The sequence below is a fragment of the Solea senegalensis genome, linkage group LG16, assembly GCF_019176455.1.
Source record: "Solea senegalensis isolate Sse05_10M linkage group LG16, IFAPA_SoseM_1, whole genome shotgun sequence".
Classification (NCBI taxonomy): Eukaryota; Metazoa; Chordata; class Actinopteri; order Pleuronectiformes; family Soleidae; genus Solea; species Solea senegalensis.
The window spans coordinates 16,687,417-16,710,934 of record NC_058036.1 but is presented as its reverse complement, the minus strand read 5'-3'; the positions used below and the strand labels follow the sequence as shown (position 1 = coordinate 16,710,934).

The window sequence follows — 23,518 nt, the reverse complement described above, 5'->3', positions numbered from 1 at the left end:
AAATGATAGGGAAACAAGATCTGTATGTGCCAGTGGATATATTTATAATTATAATTATATAATTAGACATGCTTTATTTTCATGTGGTCATCTCAGACCAGCAGCTGTTTAGCTTAGCTTAAAGACTAGACACAGCTAAATAGACCAGCAGCTGGCTAGATTAGTTTACCAGCTAACCTGGATTTGTCAGGAATTGTGTCATTTTTTTACGACACAAGTTTTTCCTCTTTTAAAAAGTGTGGTCTTTTTAAAGGTGTGGTGCGAACATTTCATTAATTCAGACAGAGCCAGGCCAGTTTTACTTTCACAGTTTCCAGTCGTTATTATAAACTAAGCTAAGTTAACTGGTTGACGATGCCACCCACATTAATCACTGTACATGCAAAAAACGACCATCAGTCTTCTCATTAAAGAACACAATTTAATTTATTATTATTATTATTATTATTATTATTATTAATAAACTATCAAACAGTTAGTGCTAATGCTGTTTAGACAGAAAACAATCACAAACACAAATTGTTTCATTTAAATCCACTCAATATTAGTAAAAGATTTCGACAAAGCAAAGACTTTGTACAGCATGTCATAACAGCAAGTTGATTCAAGTCCTTATCATAAACTCGAGGAAAAATTTACAAGGGGAAAACAATTATCAAATACATTTACATATGACACATGGTATCAAACAGCAGGGGATAGGTAGCCACCAAACAGGAGGAAGACATCATGAAAAAGTTCTGCAGCACTGAGGTGTATGAAGGTGTCACGTTGTTATCAATCACACACTTTGAGGAAAAAGGTGACGGAAGTGAATGATCTCAGTGGGGTCTAACAGAAGCCAGAGGATGGCAAGATTCAGATGAGGTTACAGAGAAGGAAGCAGAGATTTAGATGCTGAGGGGAGTCAGATCTTGTGATGGTGCTGCCCTCTTGTGGTGCTCCTGCACTGTCGCCACCTAACAAGACAGTCTTGGTAGAGTCACATATCAATATTTAGTCCATTCCTAGACAAAACGAACATGTCAGATGTCCATGGTGACATTCTTCCTGGGACAAATGACATCACCATTTCCATTCACATGTATGGAGATATCTGAAATTAAATTATGACTATCTATGATTACAGTTTAGTATATCTACATCATTATGACTACTCAGAAGGACATCAAGTGTCATCTGTCCTACTTCATGCTACACTTGCGAGGCAGTGGCGTGGAAAGCTGATATATACGTGGCGAAGGGCTGGCTGAGCGTGCTGCGCGACTAACGGTGTACGGGTCATATCCTTCAAACAAAGCCTTCCGCTCTTTCGGGGTGGAAATCTCGAGAAGTCTCTGGCTGGCTACGTAGCTTGTTGCTGCTTTGGAGACGGGCCAGCACACTGAGCGCTCCCCGCCGAACTTGGAGTGGTCCTGCTTAGGGGCTGAAAAAGAAGACTGAGGTCAAAGGTGCTGCTGATGGCAGGGTAGAGTTGTAAGACATTTTGGGAAAAGTACCAGTACAACTAGATCATGCCAAGATGGTTCAATGACTTAAATCTGACCAGGCGATGGTTAGCCCAATTTAGCATTTGGACCGGAAAGAGAAGGAAACAGTCGGCTACCCCTGCTGGACTAGTGATTTCCTCCAGTTTGTATCCTTTGTGTGATAATAACAATTAAAGGTCCAGCTTGTACTGTAGAAACATGGTGGTGCAAGCCTCTGCAAAGCAAAGGCCTTGCCAAAAGTACATATAAGATGCTTGTTCTTATAATTTTACACTTATCACCACTTTTTTGTGAAAACCAGTGCATATGGGTATCTATCTACTAATGTTATTTGTTGATCCAGGTGCCAGTCTTCACAGTTCACATTAAGATCATATGTGCTGTAATGAAAACCAGGTTATCTTCTGCCTCTCTCTAATCAAACACCAGCCACTGCATTCAAATTTTACCATTGGCTATTTTAGTCCATGTTTTCATCATGATAAAAGTCCAATTTTAGTCAGACTAAGACAATAATTCGGTTTTCTTAATCTCATGTAAACACGGTAGTCTAAAATCAAGCTAGTCTTAGTCTGACTAAAATAAAATTCCTCCCCGGTCCTTGAAGCAAACCATAGCACGATCCATCTCACCATTTCCTAGGTCAACAGGAAACTGATTCAATACACACTGGCTTATAGAGAGATACAGCACCACCTATGGAGGCGGAGTCAGACCTACAGGGCCAATTTCCTCCTCCGCGTGAAAACTCTGCAAGTTGTCCGGTTCCCTGTCGTAGTCAGACTATGGCCTTAGCTCGATTAACCTGTTCATATAAACATACTACTACTGGTACACACAGGCATAGTGTTGTTTTTCTCATTTAACTGTGCAAAAAAGGGAAATAACTACAAAATGTTTAACCACTGCTTTATAAATGCCACAACACTCACTTGAAAGTAGCTCTATGTGAGCCGATGCTTTGCTCGGGAGGTTGGTCAAAGGTACAGGTTTTGATTTGTGGTCAGAGTCCTCCAGAGCCAGCCTTCTCTTCGGCTGGGAAAGCTGACAGATCCGGGCCGTAGCCACGATCGTCCGTGTCCCTCTGTTCATCTACAATTACATCTATAGGTCATGACAAAATCTGCACAAGGGAGTGTGCTGTTCAAGGGAGTGTGTTGTTCAATACAACTACACAAAATGCTGCACAAAAGAGAGAATCAGAAAAGGTGTAGGCTGGAGCTCAAGCTTATTTTGCCTACCCTTGGTCTTCATACATGTATTAATAGTCAGAATTTTAAATGTATTTTCTAGTTCAAATGTACATCATTTTAACCTTTCAAAACCGAGCGTATCGCTGACGACATGTTTGCACAAGGGCACTTGGCGTTACCGGAGAATCGGTGTCTTTGTCAACAGAGAGGACTGAGTGGGAAAAACTCTTGTACATAGTTTCCATTGTATTGTTAAATTGTTAAAACAGTATTTTAACATGCAGTAAATTGTAAATAACTGCCACATATTGCAAGTTATTCAGGGGAAATTGACAAAAGCACTTAGTTAGAGGACAGGTGGACATTTGAGGGTTAGGCATTAAAGGGTTAATTCCTCCTGTGCAGCTGTTCCACAGATCCACATTTTTTCTTCTTCACCTGTGTGTGTGTGTGTGTGTGTGTGTGTGTGTGTGTGTGTACTTGTACGTTTACGTGTGTTGCTTACAGGAGCCGTCAGTGGGCGGTCTGGCTTCCAGCCTGCTGCAGGGCCTCGAGGTTGAGCCAGACTACACAAGCGCTTGGACGGAACGGCCCTGAGTGCCCATTCATTCACCTCCCATATGGGAGAACGTCTGAGGGAGGAAGGAAACCGAGTGGGACATGTGGAGGAGTGGGAGAGCGGAACAAAGACAAAGAGGTGGGTCAGATATAAATGAAAATGTAACTAACAGTAAATGAGGAAGATGAAGATGGATGAAAGTCGTGTGGGCGCATGCCACATGAGCAAATGGGATTAGAAAGTTGATGTAAAAAAAAAAGTGACGTTTGCTTATTTTCTATTTGTATAATTCAAATGCACTACATTCAAATGATGTCAGTGGTTTGTGGTAAATACAGGGAAATGTGTTGAGGAAGAGTGTAGTGCACTGGTGGAAACAATAGATTAACCCTTAGTGCTCACACGGCACGGATGGTAATTTGCCGTGGGAATAATACACAACTCCTTATATGGACATCCTGGCAGTGTGTGTTTATAGGTCACATATTCAGGCTTTACATTTTTTTTTTTTCACAAATTCAATCTAATGTTAAACATTTTTAATACCTTTTGCTCATTTTGTGTTTTAGAGACCACACTTGTATTAATAGCAGTGTTCTGCATGAGTAATAGTCCAAAAAAATGTATATTTACGCAGCTTGAGTGTAGAGCTTTTTACTTCTGCACAACTCAGACCAGCGAGGAGTTAATTCTGTGAGGGGGAAACAAAAAGCAGTTGAGGGATTTGTTGTAAACTGTGCAAAGAAAAACGAAAAGTAAAGAGTAAGTAGAAGACGTACCAATTCTAGTGGTGGGTCCTATCTTCTCGTGAGGCAGTTCATCCAGCCAGTAAACGGAACGACTGGAAAATAGAAAAGAAGCCTCATCAGAGAGAGGAGGAGGACGATGAGGAAGATAGACAGACGTCTGTAAGAGCGAGCCTACCGGTCTGGAAATCGGAGTTGGTTGAGTTTGGGTTGGGCGAGCTTCTGTGTCCGGGTTGCCATGGAAACAGATGGGACTGGAAGGGAAACATAGCACACTGCAACATCAAACTGTCCCATTATGTAACAATTACACTGCGGACTGAACTTGTACTGAAGAAAATGGGTTCTTTTTTCCCGTGAAGCAAGTGAATTACATAATGTATTACAGCTGGTTCACTTTGTGGATTAACCCCCATATTTTGTTTTATTTTTCCATGTTTTTGCTTACTTTGTTTCCCCACTTCAACGTTTGCCCTTGTCTGTACAGAATGACGTACATTACACATTTTGTTTAAGAAATAACGGACAGTCACCTCCTGGCATACAGGTTATATACATAATGGTTTTACAGCATCTTCCATCTAGTTGGTTGTGTTAGTTTTAGTTTGTTTTTTTTTAACTTTGAATGTAAAATGAATGATGGTACCCATTGGTTTTGTGAACTACCATCTGAAGCTTTTAGTTCTACAACATCCCCTTTTCTTTTTTGCAGGCAGAAGTATCCATATTTTAAGAAGAAAGGGTGAGTGGGAGGACACTTTTCATGCCTTCACCCGTTACTATGGAAGTCAGGTTCATTAGTGACAACACTGAAAATCTTTCTTTGTGCTTAATAAAGATTCAGTTGACAGTTGAAAACACAGTCACTGGCTGGATCTCTGTCCTGCCTCAATCTTCTCTCTGTCCAGTCTGACAGCTTCTCTTCTCATCGGTCGACCATTTTGAAAACAAGTTCACAACATTTCTCTTTATTATGTAATTTAATCTAAATATTTAATCAAAAACTTCAACAGTCTTGAGATCGTCTTCTTGAGAAAATATCTTCATGTTTGGTAAAATGTTAATCATAAACTTCAACAGTCTTGAGATTGTCTTCCTGAGAAAATATCTTCACGTTTGGTAAAATGTTAGCTATAATATCTTTTGTTTTTTTTAAAGAAAGACAAACTACTAAACTATAACTGAAGCCACGTCTCTAATAAACATCATTAAAAGCATATCTACAAACATCTGGTACAGACTAATTTGATCTCACTAGATAAAAGTTAGACTAAAACTGTCTTTTTTTCCCTTCCTATAAAACATGTTTCAGATCGATAACTCGTCCTCAGTGCTGGCACTGAAAATGTTGTTCTGGATTCTTCTTTCGGAGTTCTCTTGAACCTCGCCTGCAGGATTTTAGTTTAATGTCTCCTCCTATTTCTGTTGCTCTGTGTCCTCTTGTGGAAATAAAAGTCTGCCTCTTTGGGCAAACTCTCCTCTCCGCAGCCGTTTATGGGGAACGCTGTGAAGTGGAAGCCGCTCGGGGGCTTTGGTGAGGAGAGGCACTGACAGAGCGGACCCTTCGTCTTTTGGCGGGACGAGCGGCGGGAGTGGTCGTTCGTGTCCTTCGTCGCTTGGCGGGACGAGCAGTGCGAGTGGTCCTTCGCCGACTTTGACGTTTGGCGGGACGAGAAGCTTTTGCTCTAGTTTTCCTTGATTTTGCCATTTTCTCTGCAGCAATTTGGTTTTTGGCGGAAGTTTGAGGAGGAAGGAAAGGATGCAGCTGTGAAATTGTCATGCACTCAAGATACTACCTCTACTCAAGAAAATGCCTTTGATGTAAATTATGACATCATAGATGACATCATGTAAGGAATATGATTGTCACCCACAGACCAGTGGTGGCAACTTTTGAATTTCTTTTTTTGGAGGCAGAGGTAACCATTTTGGATGAGTGGGTGGAGGAAGTGGACAGGACAGGAAATGAGTCCACCAACCAATAAGACAACATTGAAAGGGTGTGTCCTGGGCCTGAGACATGGTGGATCACAATGAAACGCTGTCATGCAGGGAACTGCATGAAGGTCTCCTTTAATTGGGGACTCAATGTTTTGACCATGTGTCCGTGTGTCCAGCTGTCACTGTGTGAATGACGCACAATTCTGAATAAATGCTCAAGGAAATGTCAGTGAAACTACAGAAGTGACAGTGTCTAGTGTTTATGAAACGTATTTGAAATATTTCTTTCTTTTCACGTTCAATAAATAGGTAGGGGCCACACAGTGGCGCACACGGCCAGCACTGTCGCCTCACGGCAAGAGGGTTGCTGGTGTACCAGGCCAGGCCTTTCTGTGTGGAGTCTGCATGTTCTCCCTGATAAATATGCCTAATAAAACCCTGTTTTCAAATGTTTTATCTTGCTTATATGGTGTTTTAGCTGACATAGGGCGATAGACAGGGTCACACCCTAGACAATTCACTAGTCCATCGCAGGGACACATAGAGACAAACAACCATTCACTCTCACACCTACGGTCAATTTAGAGTGTCACATTTTTCTAATCCCCAAATCTGCATGTTTTTGGACTGTGGGAGGAAGCCGGAGAAGCTGGAGAAAACCAATGCACACACAGGAGAACGTGCAAAACATGCAGAAAGGCCCTTGTTCTGGATTATAAACTTCAGTTCCCAGTGAGTGAGAAAATTACAACTATACTGTGTGTTGCTTACAGGAGTCAGCAGGAAGTGATCCCGCTGCAGATCCTCAAGGTCGAGGCAGATGCTTGGATGGAACAGCCCTGAGAACCTATTCACTCACCTCCCATGTGGGTAGAACGTCTGAGGGAAGGAAAGAGAGACAGGTGTGGAGCGGAAGAGCAGAAGAAAGTAAGATGAGAGGAGGGTTTGATATATTGTGATATATAAGTGAAAATGTAACTGCAACAAATGAGGAAGATGAAGAAGAAGAAGTGGACAGTGGAAGGATGGAAGTGGGATACACAATGAGGAAATGAGATTAGAAAAATACCTGCTGCATTTTGGAAGTAAAGATAGTATTTTCTCCTGCAGTAGGTTCACACAGGTTTAATCTACTTTACATTAAGGTCACATGGTCCAAATTAACAACAGCAACACAGCACACAGCTTATTTAACATGTTTTGTATACAATATTAACGTAAACTGACTGAAAACAGAGACATGAGACAATTGTTACGGCACTTTCATTTTCTTTTCCTTTCAGGCTACAAAGTTTACTGCACCTGCAGCTGCTCCTGTTGACACCTGCTCGTTGCCGGGGAAGCGTGTGACGTTGTACGCCGCCAAAGATCGTCGGTGCAAACGAGATGGCCAACTCCGACTCCTGCAAGTAAGATGGTTTCTCAACGAGTCACACAACTGTGAACTGATTAAAAAACCTTTCAGGTAAGCTAACTGATTAATTTAGTCTGACCTGAGCTTGTATCAACAAAAACACGGTATGAAGACTTAAAATTAGCTCCAACAAATAAGCTAACTAACTAAACAGTCAGCACAGCGCCCCCCTGTGGTTCTAAAACAGCATGTACTGAAAATATGGCATCAACGACATTGTCATGTCATATTTATTTTATAAATTATGTGTATTAATGTGTGCATCAAAAGAACAACACGACTCATTCAATAGTTTGCTGAATATTTTAAAACTTTAATATACAGTGCTTTCATGAATCATTACTAAAAACACAGGTGGTAAAAATCAAATCGAAAACAAATAAGTTACACTAGAAAAAAGAAGCACTTGAGATTCCTTTCCGTTTTTCATCATTAGTGCGAACCTCAATATGAAAATAGCATAGAAAGTATGCAACATAGAGTTTCATTCTTATATATGTTCCTCATCTTTTAGCTAAATAAACCTTTTTACCCCCAAAATTCCCTTAACCAACCACATGTACAGCTGCGTTTATGCCGTGGCCTCGATTTCATCAACAGTTCTGACATCTTCCTCCTCCAAGAACCTCAGGATGAGCCCCAACGAGAAGGAAATATAAATTAACATACTAATAAACAAGTGAACAGTCTGCATTTTTTCCATTGACATATACAGTTTAATGTTTGACCTCAACGCACTCACACACTCGTACACGCACTCACACACACAGTCTGTGCATAGACCCAAGTTTAACTTGTGGAGTAACTGGTAATTGGAGCCGTTTCTCCCCAAAACTCACCACTGTGGTTTGTTTGAAAATAAATAACCCTTGAACCCATTTGTTACTACGGCAACAGAAGCTGGCTAGAGGCCGAAGGGCTTCACATAGAGAGATATGTAGAGGAAAGGAAGAGAAGAGTGAGAGCAAAAACACTGGCGTTTGCACCAACTTTCTTCAGTGGCTGCTACCAGCAACAAGGAAAACAGACAAATAAGGAAACCATAGATACACATTACAGGGTCAGACTGATGATAATACTGAGCCGATAAGTAACAGCAAAGGTTTGAGTTTCAAATGAACCATGTTCAGGTTTTTTTTTAAATAGCCAAATGTTTGATCTTTCTGGCATAAAAAGTGTCAATTCATAAAATAAAGACATAAAAAATACTGGCAAACTGAACTGTGAAACCATGAGTATGATATTGCTCTTTATTTGTATGGTTTTGCAAAATAAAAAATAATGGTTTGTTGGTAATAGTAAATAACTTACTATAAGCAGAGAATGTTCACAGTTACTCTAAATGATATATATTCTGTGACAAATGTTCAAAGCTATTTTACTATGACCTTTTTTTTGTAGAAAGTCAAAAAGTAAACCATGGCTGAAATGATGAAAACAAAACAAAAAACATAACTTGTGTCTTGTAGCATTCAAACTAACGGTGAAATCTGGATTATGTATAGTTAACAGTAAAGTTTCTTAGTGCCCTTTTGTTTTTTACATGTATTAACAGTCTGTGTAGAGTCAACGTGGCCGATACACGTCTACGGTAAACAGTCGACATCTGGTTTAAAAAAAAAAGAAAAGTGAATAAGTTTCACACATTAAACCTTTTGAGTCCCCTGTAAAAAATAATGTCAGAAGTTGCCTCTAAGGTGTAAACAGGAGCAAATATGAGTCCATACCTGCCCGTAGAAACCCGTTATTTCAGTAAAGTATGCAATAAAGAACAATATTTTCTCTCTTAATCGCAGATTGCTCAGCAGATAAACATAAATCACTGATAGAACATGTACGTGGAATTTGATTTTCAGTGAACAATGTTTCTGTTTTTATTGTTTTGTCGTCAGTTTGAATTCCGTAAATCTATTTAATCCATTTCAAAAATGGACGAGGAGTTAGTTTTTTTGTTATGTGTATCTATAGAAACCCGTGAGAGGAGAGAGTGGGAGAGCTCGAGTGACATGGGGAGGGGAGGGGGTTGACTCGTTCTATTGCACATACACTTCTGCCTTATCTTCACTTCCAGGCTTCCCAAAGGAAATCTCACATTTATAAACAGGCAGCAAGTAGCACTATTTTTGATTTTTGTTTAAATAAAAAAAAAAAGTATTGACAAGCACAGGAAGAAAGCGCTCAATTAAACTGCAGTCAAAACAAGATATAATAATAATAATAATTATAATAATAATCAAGAAGAATATTCACAGAAAACAACAATAACCATATATAGCTACACAGGCAGGAAAAAGTAACATTTACCTGTATATATTATATATATATATATATTTATATAAAATTGACAACAGCAACAAAAACAGTGTAAAATTGATTGTCACTTCAGGATAAAAATCATCAAAACATCCAAGGCATCAAACGTGACGAACAAACTGCGAGTAGTAGAAAGTGACGAGGGCTGAAGGGGGAGGAGATTCACAGAACTGAAGCCCAAACCAGCGACTCACAAAAAGAGAGGAGAACCATTCGGTGCACGTCATGCATCTGAGAGAGTTTTCAGCAGCCTCTGGTGCAGCAGAGGAGAGAGAGAGAGAGAGCGGCGACACAGATGCATCGGTCTTTGTACGTGACATCCTTCCATCCATCCGTACGACGCAAGTGCAGAGAAACTGACATCGGGAAACCTCGATGTCACCTCGCCGCCGTCAGCTGTCACATTATTAGACTTTGTGTCATCAGAACTTCCACAGATGCCAAGACAGCGTGTGCCATGTCTCACCAAGAGGCGGAGGGGGGGAGAAAAAAAAGAAAAAAAGGAGGGTCTACAAGTTCTGTGCCTGAATGAAGCAGGGCGAGACTCAAAGTGCTGAGGAAGGCTGCGGCCCGGCGTGGAGAGGAGGCCAGCGCAGAGAGGAAGGAGCTGCATGGCTTTAATGCGACTGAGCCCTGTAACCAAGAGAGGTAACTCCAGAAAAAGCTTTTGAAACAGAGTAAAGGGTCTGTGGTAAGAAACACACACACTTCCATACACTCCACACATTCACACTCGAACACATACGCAGAAGTAAATCTGTCCCTGAATGTGCCAAACAAGGAAAGTCTCCTTTTTTTCCCCCCGTCCCAGAGAAGAAACCACATGACAGTCAAGATTGCGCAGCCTTCCTCCTTCTCACTGCCAGTCCTCATCGTCCTCGTCCTCCCTGTCTGACGAGTCGTCGTTGGTGCTGTCCCCGCCAACCTGTCGCATCCCGTTCTGCTGCCGGGCGGACAGGAGGGCGGCGGCCTCGGCGGCGGCCTTCGCCGCAGCTCGTTCCTCGGCCTCTTTCTGGCGCAACGCGGCGGCCTTCTTCTCCTGCTCAGCGTGGCTCTTCATGTGAGCGCTGCGGCTCTTGACTTTATAGAAAACCCTGCAGGAGGAAAACAGAGGTGGTCAAAGAGTTATCGAGAAAAAAGATAAGGGGACACAAAGGGGAAACAACTGATATAAGGAGAGGGGCCTGTGTGGAATTAGAAGTGATTTGGACAACTTGATGTTCTAAGTTCCAAGTTCTGCTATTTCAGACTTTTCTTGTGGTTCTGTGTGATTTGGACAAGTTTAAGTTCCGCCCACTTGTAGTTCTGCAAACAAATACTATTGGATGTCAGGGCTTCTGCTGAACTAGACGCACACCTTTGCGTGTACAAATACTTTCTTTCGAGCCACAAATGACATAAACATGCATCCGTTGCCTTGTGTCTTGAGATGAGAAACATTTTCTGGAATGCAGCGGAGGACAGAAGTAGGTCAGTCTGGTTTTTGTCGACTCTGAAATGAACTTTGAACCTCCATCATCCACACAAAGCAACTGGAATCAGTTGTTGAAAGAGAGGAAGCACACATCCAGCGGCCGCCAAGCTGCTGTGAGGAAAATGAGACGCTGGTAATCCATCGTCTTGGTTTTGATTTGTTTTTAATTTCAGCGAGGCCGCAGCTACTTCTGTCGTCTCTGCAGCTCCCTGGATCCGGTTGCTTGGTAACAACGAATGCGACAAGAGCACAACCATCAAGAGCCTTGTTTCAAAACCCATCTGTCTTCTTCCACGTGTTTCTGGTGCTGCATGTTAAACCAGCTTACACAGACATTTAGATAATGTAATGTATACATAAGACACCATTATTTAGAAATACAGACTTTCATCTAACATTTAAGGACCACAATCAGAACTTAGGCTCTGCATTCAGGACAACATTAAAATGGAAAGATTTTCCATGTGTCTCCAGCAAAGCAACAGGCGAGGCAACGCAAACAGGAATATGGATAGTTTTCATAAGAGCTATCAACCTTTGCCAGAAAGCCACGAGACACCGATGCGACAGATTAGTGGCTAAATCAAACATGTGCGAGCAGAGATGATCACTGGCAGGTGCCACTGTTTACACCACACCTGTCACAACAAGAGTTTAACTGTCACCATGAGGAAATGCACAGATTTGTAGAATCTGTGTATCAGCACTTAAAAAAAGTGGTTTGTTTTGTGCAAACACCCTCTGAAACAACAACAGAGTTAGGATGGAAATACCTGGTTGTACTAGTTAAGCAAGTGCTTTCTCTTGTTTTTTTTCCCCACTTAATGGTGCGTATTTGTTACTAATGGATCACGACAATTCAATCCCCATGATTGCACTCTGCTTCCCAGCGTCATCTAAATAGTTCTTTTGTTGTTTTGATTGAGAGACCCCTTAACGGCAGAAAATTGTTAAAACAAGACAGACGAATTTGAGGGTAGAAGAGGAGAGAAAGGGAGGCAGTGTGTGGGTTTTCTTTACCCTTAGAAAGAAACATAAATCCTAAATATCGCAATAAAAACTGGTAATTGTAACCTACATTTGGGGGTCCAGGTTGGAAAAAAAGTCATAGCAAACGATAGTAGCTGCACTCAAGATCACTGTTCCCAAAACCATGGAAATGCAAAAAGCTTTTGGCCGTCTCTTGGGACGAGATTTTTACAGCACAAAAACGGGATGTCGCAAGACTATAATTACAGCTCAAAAAGGCAAAAGCACCTGTTGTACTTTGTCGAAAGTTTAGAAATATCACCTTTATTTTGTGCACAATCTTTAAGTGAACAACCCTGTAAACACTGACTGAGTTGACTTTCGGCTCTAAAGTAAATATCGCACAACATGTGACACATAATGGTGAACCGCAGTGGATTAACTGCAGCATATTGTGGTGGAGGGAGATTTACAATGAGCCAACTTTGAGCAGGTCAAGTCCTTTAAAAGAGGGAGAGAGAGAGAGTAGAACTCATTGTGTCTCTGGGTAGAGCTGCATTGATTAGAGGCACGATGCTCTGTCTCTGCTGTGTCTCAGTTGCTAGGACACGGTTGGCAATAGCAGGCCATGCTGTTATTTAACCAAAGCACCACAGCGAGACACCATGAGCAATTTCCCTCTATTTACAAATATATAGTCCAAGTGGGAAACAGCCGGAGTCATTTTTCCCTGCAGAAAATGCCAGACTGGTTGGTTGAGTATTATTAGGCTGCTTGTGTAACTTAACCAGTTTGTCCACAGGTAAACAGAGTCAGAGCGATGTCTCCAGCACAACAGCAGAGACCGATGAGACATTTGTGATCACTAACCTGCCACACTTCTTGCAGGGGAACTCTCCCTCCTGAGCAACGGAGCCCTTATTGGCCACTGAAGGGGTCGTCCGACGTTGGTTGTCCTCGTGGCGAGACCTGGAGGTGGGAGGAGGTGGAGGAGGAGGATGAGGGGGGTGGATGACCCGGGACAGCGGCTGGTCTCTCCTGATGTCCTCCTGGCCTTTCATGATCATCACAGTCCCAGGCTGGTGGCGCAAGCACAGAAAGGTGTAGTTAACATGAAACGCTCCACTTTAACATAATCACTGAGAGCAATTAGTTGCAAAAGAATCAGCATTTCAGACGTTCATGAAAAACATGCAGCCTGGCACGTTCATCAACAAAAACTTATGTACTTAGCGGGCCTTACTGGTGAAATGCAAAGGCAATAACAAAAGCCAAATGTTTTTTTTGTTGAGTCATTGTTTGCGCTACACAGTTACACAATCACTGAGAGTTTGACAAAAGCCAAATTGTTACCACAAAGTGTCCAGCAGGGGGAAGCAGATCCAACAAATGTCCGCCAGGAAAAGTAGGACAGTTCAAAAGGACAAAATGCTGGGGGTCTGGTTTCCGACTGGAGTCATTCCAGGTTTGTTTTAAATTTAATTTATTTATCTGATTATGATGATTTAAGGTGGCGTTTCCATTCTGCACAGGCTTTTATTCACTCTTAATTAATGTTTGTCAGACTACGAGTGATTCTGTTCCATTTAAAATAGATGGTATTATGTTACTAACCACAAACACACACTGATATTTTACCATAAATATCTTGTATTAACGTTTTACTTCCTCATTGTCATCCAACAGCCTCTACTTATGCACGCCCACACAAATCATAGTCGATGAATACATTCATTAACAGATTTACGTTGTGTTTATTACTTTAGAAAACAGCTAGTAAATGTTTAACAGCGGGCATAAAGTGTTGTACGCATGTCCACGTTCATCCATCGTCTCATCTGCTCCAGTGCTCATCTATGGGCTATAGTTGTTATTTATAATTAATACCACATTGTGTCACATCACATGTGTTTGCATGCGCACCTCCACTTTTAAATATTACTCTAATAAAGTCATTAAATGGTTTTAAGTGTTTCAGGATTCTACTTGTGAAACACACTTGGAAACACACAGGAAAAACGAGTCAAAAGCATCTTGCAACATCGTCGTTTGCTCGTGTCGACACTGAACGCTCCAACTCTTCACTTTCCAGATCACATCAGTCCATAAAATGTTACCGTGCAGATATTGTGGGGGACAGAGGAGAAATGAAAATGCGACCTACGTCCATTATTCACTCTTTTTTTTTTTCCTTATTGCAGTCATTGTTTCACTTCCCATGCAATGGTCGATGTCACACTCACGTTCTCAGAGGACTGCAGCGTGTGTGTCGCCCTGGTGGAGCTGACATCCTGTTTCCTGTCAGCTGACCCTTCCCACTTCCTGCTGTCCTCCTCCCGCTGCGGCTCCAGTCGGTGAGAGACCTGCAGGCCAGAGGAAGTACAGATTTAAAAACCTTACAATTACAGTACACTTTCATGTTATACGTCATGTTACCCATCAAACTGCACTTTCAGTGATTTTACTGCAAGAAAAAAAGGGGTACTAAATTAAGATGATAAGGACGGTGCAATATTTGCATGTAGCTTTGTACAGTTGCCATAACAACCAGCAAAAAGAGGACCTGCGATGTACATCTAATACTGAACCACAGCTCTATTCACTGAAGATAATAATAAACAGTGGAGTGTCTTTGTATGTAAATAGGCAAAGAAGATATTTGGAGCCGCGTTTGGCGAAATTAAGCCACGCAGCTTCACATCAAAATAAAACTCTTAATCACATCGATTAACCTGTCATCTATTTAAGCCAACAGTAAACCAATATTATATCAATATTTGACTGTTTTTCTGGCCAGAGTAGTCCACGAGGCGCCTGCTCTTACTTACCTTATGGTTCATTTCCTCCTCTGTGGTCCTGCTCTCCAAAGGCTCCGCCTCCCCGTAGATCAGAGTCCCGCTGCGGCCCATCTTGACGTGTTTCTTGTACGTGTAGTAAAACTCCACACACTGTGCCACTGTTTTAGTGGTCACCTATAAAACACACACACAGACACACACACGCACGCACTGTTATTGGAGTTTTAGTTACAACATTTTTTGTTGAATGTCAGAGCATGTTACGAAAGGTAGGTACAGAGCAAGCAATCATGTCATACAGTTTTATTAATTAATCATCATCAGACCAAAAACAAGTAAATGAACACTGACTGAACATGGAAAAGCAGCACAATCTCACATTTGAGAAGCTGTACTCACAAAACGCTGGTCATATTCCACTTATTTGAGTATCAAATGATCCGCTGATTTATCACCTATTGATCTGCTATCATTTTATTTCTTATACACCCACTGGTCAAAAAACACGTTTTAATCCCATGTTTAATTGGCATTCACGCCAGGGTCAAAGGACTCACGTGAACACTTCATTTCCTCTTGGTCTGCTCTATCTTTGACAGACATACGCCTTTGTTAAATCTGGAACATCAATCAGATCATCTAAACTACTGATTTAAAGAAAAACTGAAGTAGAAGATGCTAAACAGACTAAATGTTTTGTCTGTGACGTCACAATTCATGCTTGGGTCACGCAAAGGGTGAAAAGGACAGAGCCACCATCTCAGGGTAAACACACTAATTTTAGACCGAAAGAGGATTGATTTAGACACGTTGAAAATTGCAGGACACAAACAAAGGGGTTCATTCATCAAAATTAGGAAGCTTTTCATTTGATGGTTTGGCCAATCGACAGCCACGTTTATGTTTATTATAAGACTGTGACACTGCAAATGATTACACGGGGGAGGAAACGTTCCACAGTGACTATACTTCCCTTTCTCCGCCCCATCAAAGGGAGGACAGGATATTATCTAGTGTGCACTCTTTAACTGGGAATTTGTGCTGACTGCACAGCCACAGGAAGGTTTTTGTCCTTGCATGGTAAGAGCGGGCAGCTTTGATTTAGTCTTTGCACATACCTGTTTCTGCACCATGAAGAAGTCCTTCTTGTATGCAGTGATGCCTTTGTTGAACTGGCGTCTCTCAGCTGCTGTCCAGCTGTCTGATCCTGAGGGAGAGAGACGCAGTGTGTTAGTGGCTGACTAGAACACATTTAATCACATAACAAGTATCCTGCTTAATTCTGTGTGTGTGTCAGCGAGCCAGACAAGTCCGGCCCCACCCCCACCACTCTTGAAACCACACACACATTTGCACAAATCACTTGATAAACAATGGCTCTCCTGTCTTCTGCCTGGGATTAAAACTGTAGAAAAAATACCCCTCCCTTTTCCCCTCCTTGGCTTATTATGTTGACCCTGACAATCCTCCACATTCACCCACTGCCCCCCACTACCATTACCACCGTCACCAGCACCAGCACCAAGGCCACACTCTCATTGCTGCAGCTGCCTTTACTTAAAAGCAGAAGACTTAGATAGGTCAACTCTGTTTAATGGTAATAAGACAGAAAATTCTCTCTATGTGGTTAAGAACTTCAGAATAAACATAGCGTATTTGGTCTTGATGAGAATTAGTATTATTGCATCAAATGGCGCGTTTCAACTAGCTCGACTTGACTCGCCTCGGCGTGGTTATTTTGCTTTTCCATTAGCTATAGTACCTGGTATCTGATACTTTTTTGAGTACCTGCATTGGCGAGGTTCCCAGCAAGCTTAGGCGATACTATGCGTGACGTCGCCAGACTGCTGGCCACTGATTAGTCAGAGTGCCGTCACAGGAAGACACGTGCAACACAAGAACCAAGCCGAACAATGCCGGTCACGGAGGAAGTACTGTACTTTAATTAACTGATTCTAATGATTCAGTTGCACTGAAAACAACAGCTTTACAAGTCACTAGTCACTCGTTTGTGTGTGTCGCGTGTAAAACAAAGTCACAACAGTTTCATGCAGCCGTGCAGTGATGCAGTGAGATACTACACTGTAATGGAAAATAACCGTGCGAAGCGAGCTGGGACCATAGGTGGAAAAAGGGCTTTATGTTCAGAGCAGCAGACGGGTGGAGTTTACCCGATTAAGGGATGAGGATGCAAGGAAATGAAGTATTCATTTGAGTCGACTTCCTGTGACTGATAATGTAGTTTTAACCAGAGTTGGTTGCTGCACGATATGATTCAGGATTGAACCTCACAATCCTTCCAGTCCTATCCGTTTTTTCCAACTAAATATTTAAAAAGTGATCATTTACAATTCCCAATAGCATATTTCCCTTTCTCTCGAAAGTCTAAACGTCTAGATTAACTGGTTAATTGTTTCAGCTCTGAATAAATTGCATCTATTCACTACGACAGGTAAAGAAATCCATTCCATTTAAATAACCATTATGACTATTTTTATATGACTTACCTGAGTAGTGGTAGTTTGACAGATGGTGAGACTTTGGGAAAATTGGATTCCTCAGCATCAGGAACGCCAGAGCAGCCTGGAAAAAAAACAGTATTATAACACAACTGTTACCAAGTGAAGGAACTTCACACATAAGCTACACGGCAGAAATTGTGTTTGAGAAATGAAAACAAAAGAACACACACAGCCACGAATCGCAAAGACAACCAAGGAATGAGATAACCAGCGCTCTCATTTTCCTGCGAGTATCAAGAGCCCGCATCTTATTATGATGAAACACCACCTGCTATTGTTATTGTTAAAGAAAAAAAAGATGTACCTTGTGCTCTTTTTTAAAATTAACTGTCGTTCTGACCCTGAGTGTTGAAAGAAAGCAGTTTGAGTCGACTGGCTGCACAGGACGGTTGCTTTGATAACTCCCATCCCCTAGTAGTTTCCTTGACAACGCTGGACCAGTGCTGGTTTGCTCAGTTCTGAAATATTGTTGAGCTACGGAATTATGTGCAAAGCTGACAAAGCATGCTGATTCAGCAGCAGAATACTGCACAACTTTGGCAGCTTGGTCATGCATTTGACATATTTCCACAACCACATGATACAGTTTGGACAAATCAAAAACTGGCCAGTTCCTGTCTAGAAAAAGCAAAACCTGTTTGTTCATTTTGCATTTGCCTTAAACTAGTCACTATATTTATCAGAATATAAACACGTGCAGCAGCAAGAAACGAGCTGCGACTGCAACAAAAGCTACGCCGCACGTCATGAATTCCCTCTGCAGAACCAACAGAGAAAGGGTAATTGAAAATATCTACGAGTTGGAACTAAAAATGTTTAATGAAACAACACAATTATCAAGTCACATATGCTGCAATTTGTTCTGTCCTTTATGTGGAGTTTTAAAAGAAGTACCTCATGCATGCCGGAAACAGATCATATCTGTAAGTTCTCATATTTGCAAGAGAATTGCAGTTATCATCTAGCTGGGCAGATCGCAGATCCAAAATGCAGAAATAAAAAAACATTCACTCTCACAATCACACAGAGTATCTCCACTATCGACCACTAATTTCAATCTTCCTTTTCTATATCTGAGAAAAACCAAAACCACACTAGACCACTGACAAGAAAATGCATCTTAAGGTCTGAAAAATGACAACTGTGAAGCCTGAACTACAAAACTTGAGCTTCAACTATTACTTTATTATCAAAATATTTGCCGATAGATTTACTTTCACTCAGCTATGCAACAGTTCCAGCGCCACACTCATTCCTGTGCTGCACTCTGCGACGCCCGCCCCACCTTGGGCTGAACAAACAGAAAAGGTTTCGCCATCTCTCACTCAGTCATGTCAGGCCACCACTGAGACTCAATGCAGAGAAAAAGTGAAAGTCTACAGATCAGTCACTTCCCTTCAGTGCACAGTTAAGTCTCGCTGCGGTTGCAGAGCAGTTATTTCTTTTTTTTTTCCAGTAATGTAAATCTTTAGGTTGAGCCAGTCAATAAGAATTCTTCTCACACTCACCATTATGTCACCTTTGCATTCATACAGACAATGGTGGGCTAACTCCTGGTTGGTGCCTCCTCCACACAGAGCGCTGGAGCAGGCCAGGTGCATGAGGTTTTGCACTGAAAGAGAGGGAAAGAAAAATGTTGTTCTTAGAACACAAACAATAATTCAACATTTACAGAATGTTCTACTTGAACTGCTTTGACGGCATTGTACAGCAAAGCATACCTGCATTGTAAACTGTCTCACACGAGTCCATTATCTGTTCAATACGTGTCTGTTTTTGTGTATTTTTGTGTGTGTTTGATTGCTCAATGACAGAGAGAGAGAGAGAGAGTGAGAGATGTTCCTTGCTTTTATTATCCAAACAACGTCAAGGTCAGGAGTGCGCACACCAGTGCTTTTAGTAAGTCACCTGCCAAGTCCGAAGCCTCTCAAACTACTTGTTGTTGCACAGTTTATTCAATTAGCATTTATAGATAGATGTGATGCATCTCAGCCAGCCATTGCAGTTTGTGTCAGTGAGAGAAAGACGAACAGCAAGGAGACAAAGGCAAAGACTATAGTCTGAGACATAAGTGGTTTAAAGAGTTAAATATATGAGGGAAAGGAAGAGACAAGTATATGATGTGTGAAACGTTAAAGGGGTTAACATAAAAAGAAGTAAAGGAAGTGACATGTTTTTTGGAAATCCACTGCAGCAGAGCCATGTATATGAAGTACAGTGCTTAATGTATTAGACCACCACCCAATGTGAGGTGTATGCTACAGCTGCTCTACATTAAACAGCATTGGTAATGATCGACATCATTTAACCAAAATGTTTTAATTTTAATTCTAAAATATAATAAAATGAATAAAATTCAAATGTATTCTTTTAGAGAAAAAAAAACAGTAAAGCACATTATTATTTATTTATTAAGATGTCAAATTATAGTCCTTTATTTGCTTAGTTTTAGTGGTTGAATGTTTATACTTTTGATTCATTTCTGAAGAAGCCCATTGAGAAAGCTAACATTTGGGTAAAAAAATAGTTTTAAACACTTCTCAAATATTTATGTTTATGTTTTCTCATTTGCTCTGGGTCTAATAAATTTATTAAGCACTGTATATTAGTGAAAATGAGAATCTGTGCGAAACAACAGCTGCTTTCAGTGAACAAATCCCGTACAAAAACCGCCAGTTGAAGCACAAACACAGCGCCTCCTTCACACTTACAGTGAAATACAGTGCCAGGCACCCGTCTTACCTTTCTCATGGAAGTCTGTTTTTTCCTCCAGCTCGCTCAGCGGAGCCCAGACCAGATCAGCGTTATAATGATCCAGCTCGACAGATGACCGCTGCCTCAGCTCTGGCACCTCCGCCTGGTACCGTGACCCAATGTTTATCCGCCTGGAAACAGGACATCAAGTGTGAGCGACAAAGATGGGAGACAATTCAAAAAGTCATCCCGTGCCTCTACGCTGGTATGAGGCATTTATTCTCGCTTGAATCTCTCAGCCGATACAACAGTGCCTTTCAAGAAAAGTGCACTTGTTTTATTTCCGAGATCACATTTTGATTTCTTAGCTTTTCTTTCAGCCATGATCTTTAAATAGCCACAGAGCATCTGGCTCCACACGCAGCAGTTCTAGCATGGTTTTCTATTCAAGCTCATTGCACAGCTCACACACACTGTTCCAATTCCTGTCCAGATAGATTCTCAGTGCTACAGGTCATGGATACAACTAAACTCAAGAGTTAACTCCTCAAATTGACTGGATTGTAAGTAAACAAATCCTCTTTGTGGGACAAAAGTCACAGAGTCCAGGCCCATGCATGAAAAATCAAAGATTCACCTCCTAAAGGGCTGAAACGACATTTAAACATTTAATAAATTGTTAATCAAATACTAAATGAACTACTCTGATAATCAATTTGAGTGTTTTTAAATAAATACAACTAGCTTTTTGCAGCTGCTCAGTGTTCTTGCTTCTTTGCTCCATTTAACAAAGACAATTTAAACTGTTATTACGTTATGGAAACAGTTTTTCCAATGTTTTTCCAACACTGATTATCCAACATGGTCATTTCAGCGACCAAATAACTAACAGATTCATCAAGAACATAATCAACAGATGATGAAAACCTATCATTAGTTAGCTAGTTACTAGATATCACAGCAGTGTGGTTGTGTCCGTTCCAGCTCGTCTCCTCCTCACTCCCCTGTGTTTCCAGTGGGCCTGCGGTGTTTCTAGTTGACCGTGTGTGTGTGTGTGTGCATTTGTGTGCGTTTGTGTGTGTGATATGTAATCTGGCAGCGTCCCCCAGGGAAGGTGGGCTGCTGAAAGTTGAACTGCGATGCCTCTTGTGTGTTTGGGAGTACACCAGAACCAGCTGAAGCCATGATTTATGGGAAGCCTTGTTGGCTCCTTCCCCTGACTAACTGCTGAGCAGCTGGCACCAGTCAGGCAACAGCTTGCACAACGCACCCCCGTAAACTGCACCTCGCTCTCAATGCTACTAAACTGGATTTAAAAACAAAAAAGGAATAATACACACATTTGTGTCCTTAAAAGCTCTCCTTCTCTGCTGCTCTCGTGTGCACACGCTGTATTGTTGGTCGTGTGCTACTACATGTGCGTTGTATGAAAGTTTTTATCCATTAGATCTTTATTGAATTAGCTCCCATTTTGATAATGCTTTCTGCAGCATCCTCTCGATCTACCCACATTACATCTCTGTAAATCAGAGTTTATTATCAGCGGCACTGGAATCACAGCCTACTTTAGCACAAGGAAACGATGCACACTGATACAAGCCTCACTCTTTCCTGTTTCACTTTATCAAGGCTGGGTTTTGGGTTTTTCTTAGTTACAGCTAATGCAAACAGACACTTCACAATAAAAGCACTCCCAATCTTTTATGGTAAAACAGCCACAGGGAAAACACATCTGCTTATTATTAGGAATGAAAATAAAAACCTACAAAAGGAGGCAACATTTTTCCACATTTCTACTCCACAGAACTTGCGTGTGTATAAATAGCAAAAACTGTTTTTGCAACAGCAAATTGTTCCATGACAACATCTTGAATGAAAAAAGATCATTCATTGTATATTTTGTGTTCAAACGATGCTAAATAATACATATTTGAAAACATACTTTCGACTCCACCACTACAGACTTGTCACTTACGCTTATCTTACTTATTCTGACTTATTAAATCTAGCGTTTAATATTGTAAGAAACCAAGTGTGTCCTCTCTCACAAAGTCTAAAAATGTATATAATATGTGTCAGTTCTCATGCATTCCCAGCTATGTTACTGGAGACTCCGATTCAACAGGTCATATTCGCTTGTTACGACACATTTCACAGAGAGAGAGAGAGATTCAAGGCTGCACAGTTAGATCGGAAGGCAAATGCTGAGCACTGTGAGAAGAGGATGACGGGGCAAAAAGAAATCCAGTGGTACCAGCAGCAAAAGGGGGGGAATTTCAAGAAGTCTGCGGCGCTCCATTTCAAGACCTGACATGATTCATCCCAGTGTTATGGTTTCAATAATTGATAGCAGATCTACTACTCTAGGAACAATAATGTATAATGTTGGGGGAATTATGATTGATGTGAAAATGACAAATCACAAACCCACGGTTTCCACCATGGAGGATGATTTTTGGGATGGACGGAGGGGGAAATACTCACGGCTCGATGCTGACAGGAGTGACCTCGCTTATCGCAGACAGAACCGGCGGTGTGATGTCACAGCTGCCTGGAGGGACAACACAAACAAAAAAAACACTCAGTGACATTATGAATAAGATTCATTATTGACAGTTTAAAAACTGAACAATTACTGGAACTAACTAAAGCCTCTGTCCCACTTTGTTATTCCAGATGAAGCCAAATATTCTGAAGTTGCCGTCTGAAGGGAATGGAGGAGTTTTTTTGTTTTACTCTGGAAATTTTTACTTTTGTTTTTATTTAAAGGAGACATTATCCACAGCAGATTTTCATCTCAGACAATTAATGGTGAGCAAAAGAGACAAAAAATGTGTTAATTACAATAATAATAAAATGAAATTGAATTATTTCATAGAGAAACAAATCAAGAGAAAAACCTTACCAAACACAAATATAAGAAATTAAAGAGGGATAGCATGTATAAAGATTGTCTAAGATGTTATGTCTTGATAAACTGCAATTTAATCTTTATGCTCTTAATAATTGTGAATTGTAATTTCTTCTTTATTCAGATTTTTTTCCCCAAGGTTTCTGGAAGAAATCAACATATGCTTATTGACAGCAACTTCAGTTCCGCTCAGATTCTATTCGGGATAAATCAAGGTTTTGATAAACAATACGAGAGCTAACGAAAACCGACGGGTCGTTCAGTCAGGCTCAATTTAAATCTTCATACAGCAACTATGATAGCCTACTTGAATTTTCACTTTAGATGTGTCACGGATGATATTTTTGCTTTATTGTCTCTACTTACTGGAACGTAACAGGCTGCGTGAGGCAGACTTGGGTGTCGCAGGAGGAGGCAGACCCTGACCGCTGGCTGCAGCAACAGCCGACGACAGGAAAGTGGAGAAGTAGAGGCCGGAGCCTTCACGGACAGGG

General features: G+C 41.2%; 1 protein-coding gene and 2 long non-coding RNA genes across 3 annotated transcripts; 2 read left to right on the top strand and 1 right to left on the bottom strand.

Moving 5' to 3' along the window:
- Positions 1-443: 443 nt before the first annotated feature.
- theg (theg spermatid protein) lies at positions 444-6,836 on the bottom strand. The gene is made up of 7 exons (XM_044047269.1): positions 6,701-6,836; positions 4,167-4,242; positions 4,022-4,083; positions 3,876-3,933; positions 3,189-3,315; positions 2,423-2,582; positions 444-1,426 (listed from the first exon to the last, which is right to left on the bottom strand). Exons 2-7 carry the CDS (start codon positions 4,226-4,228, stop codon positions 1,185-1,187), a joined length of 711 nt encoding a protein of 236 aa, XP_043903204.1. The 5' UTR covers positions 4,229-4,242; positions 6,701-6,836; the 3' UTR covers positions 444-1,184.
- Positions 3,188-4,846, top strand: LOC122782764. Its single transcript, XR_006361968.1, has 2 exons — positions 3,188-3,380; positions 4,701-4,846. It is a non-coding gene; the product is annotated as an uncharacterized LOC122782764 (long non-coding RNA).
- LOC122782763 lies at positions 6,798-20,862 on the top strand. Its single transcript, XR_006361967.1, has 5 exons — positions 6,798-6,856; positions 7,213-7,338; positions 12,988-13,564; positions 14,301-14,453; positions 20,193-20,862. It is a non-coding gene; the product is annotated as an uncharacterized LOC122782763 (long non-coding RNA).
- The last annotated feature ends 2,656 nt before the right edge of the window (positions 20,863-23,518 follow it).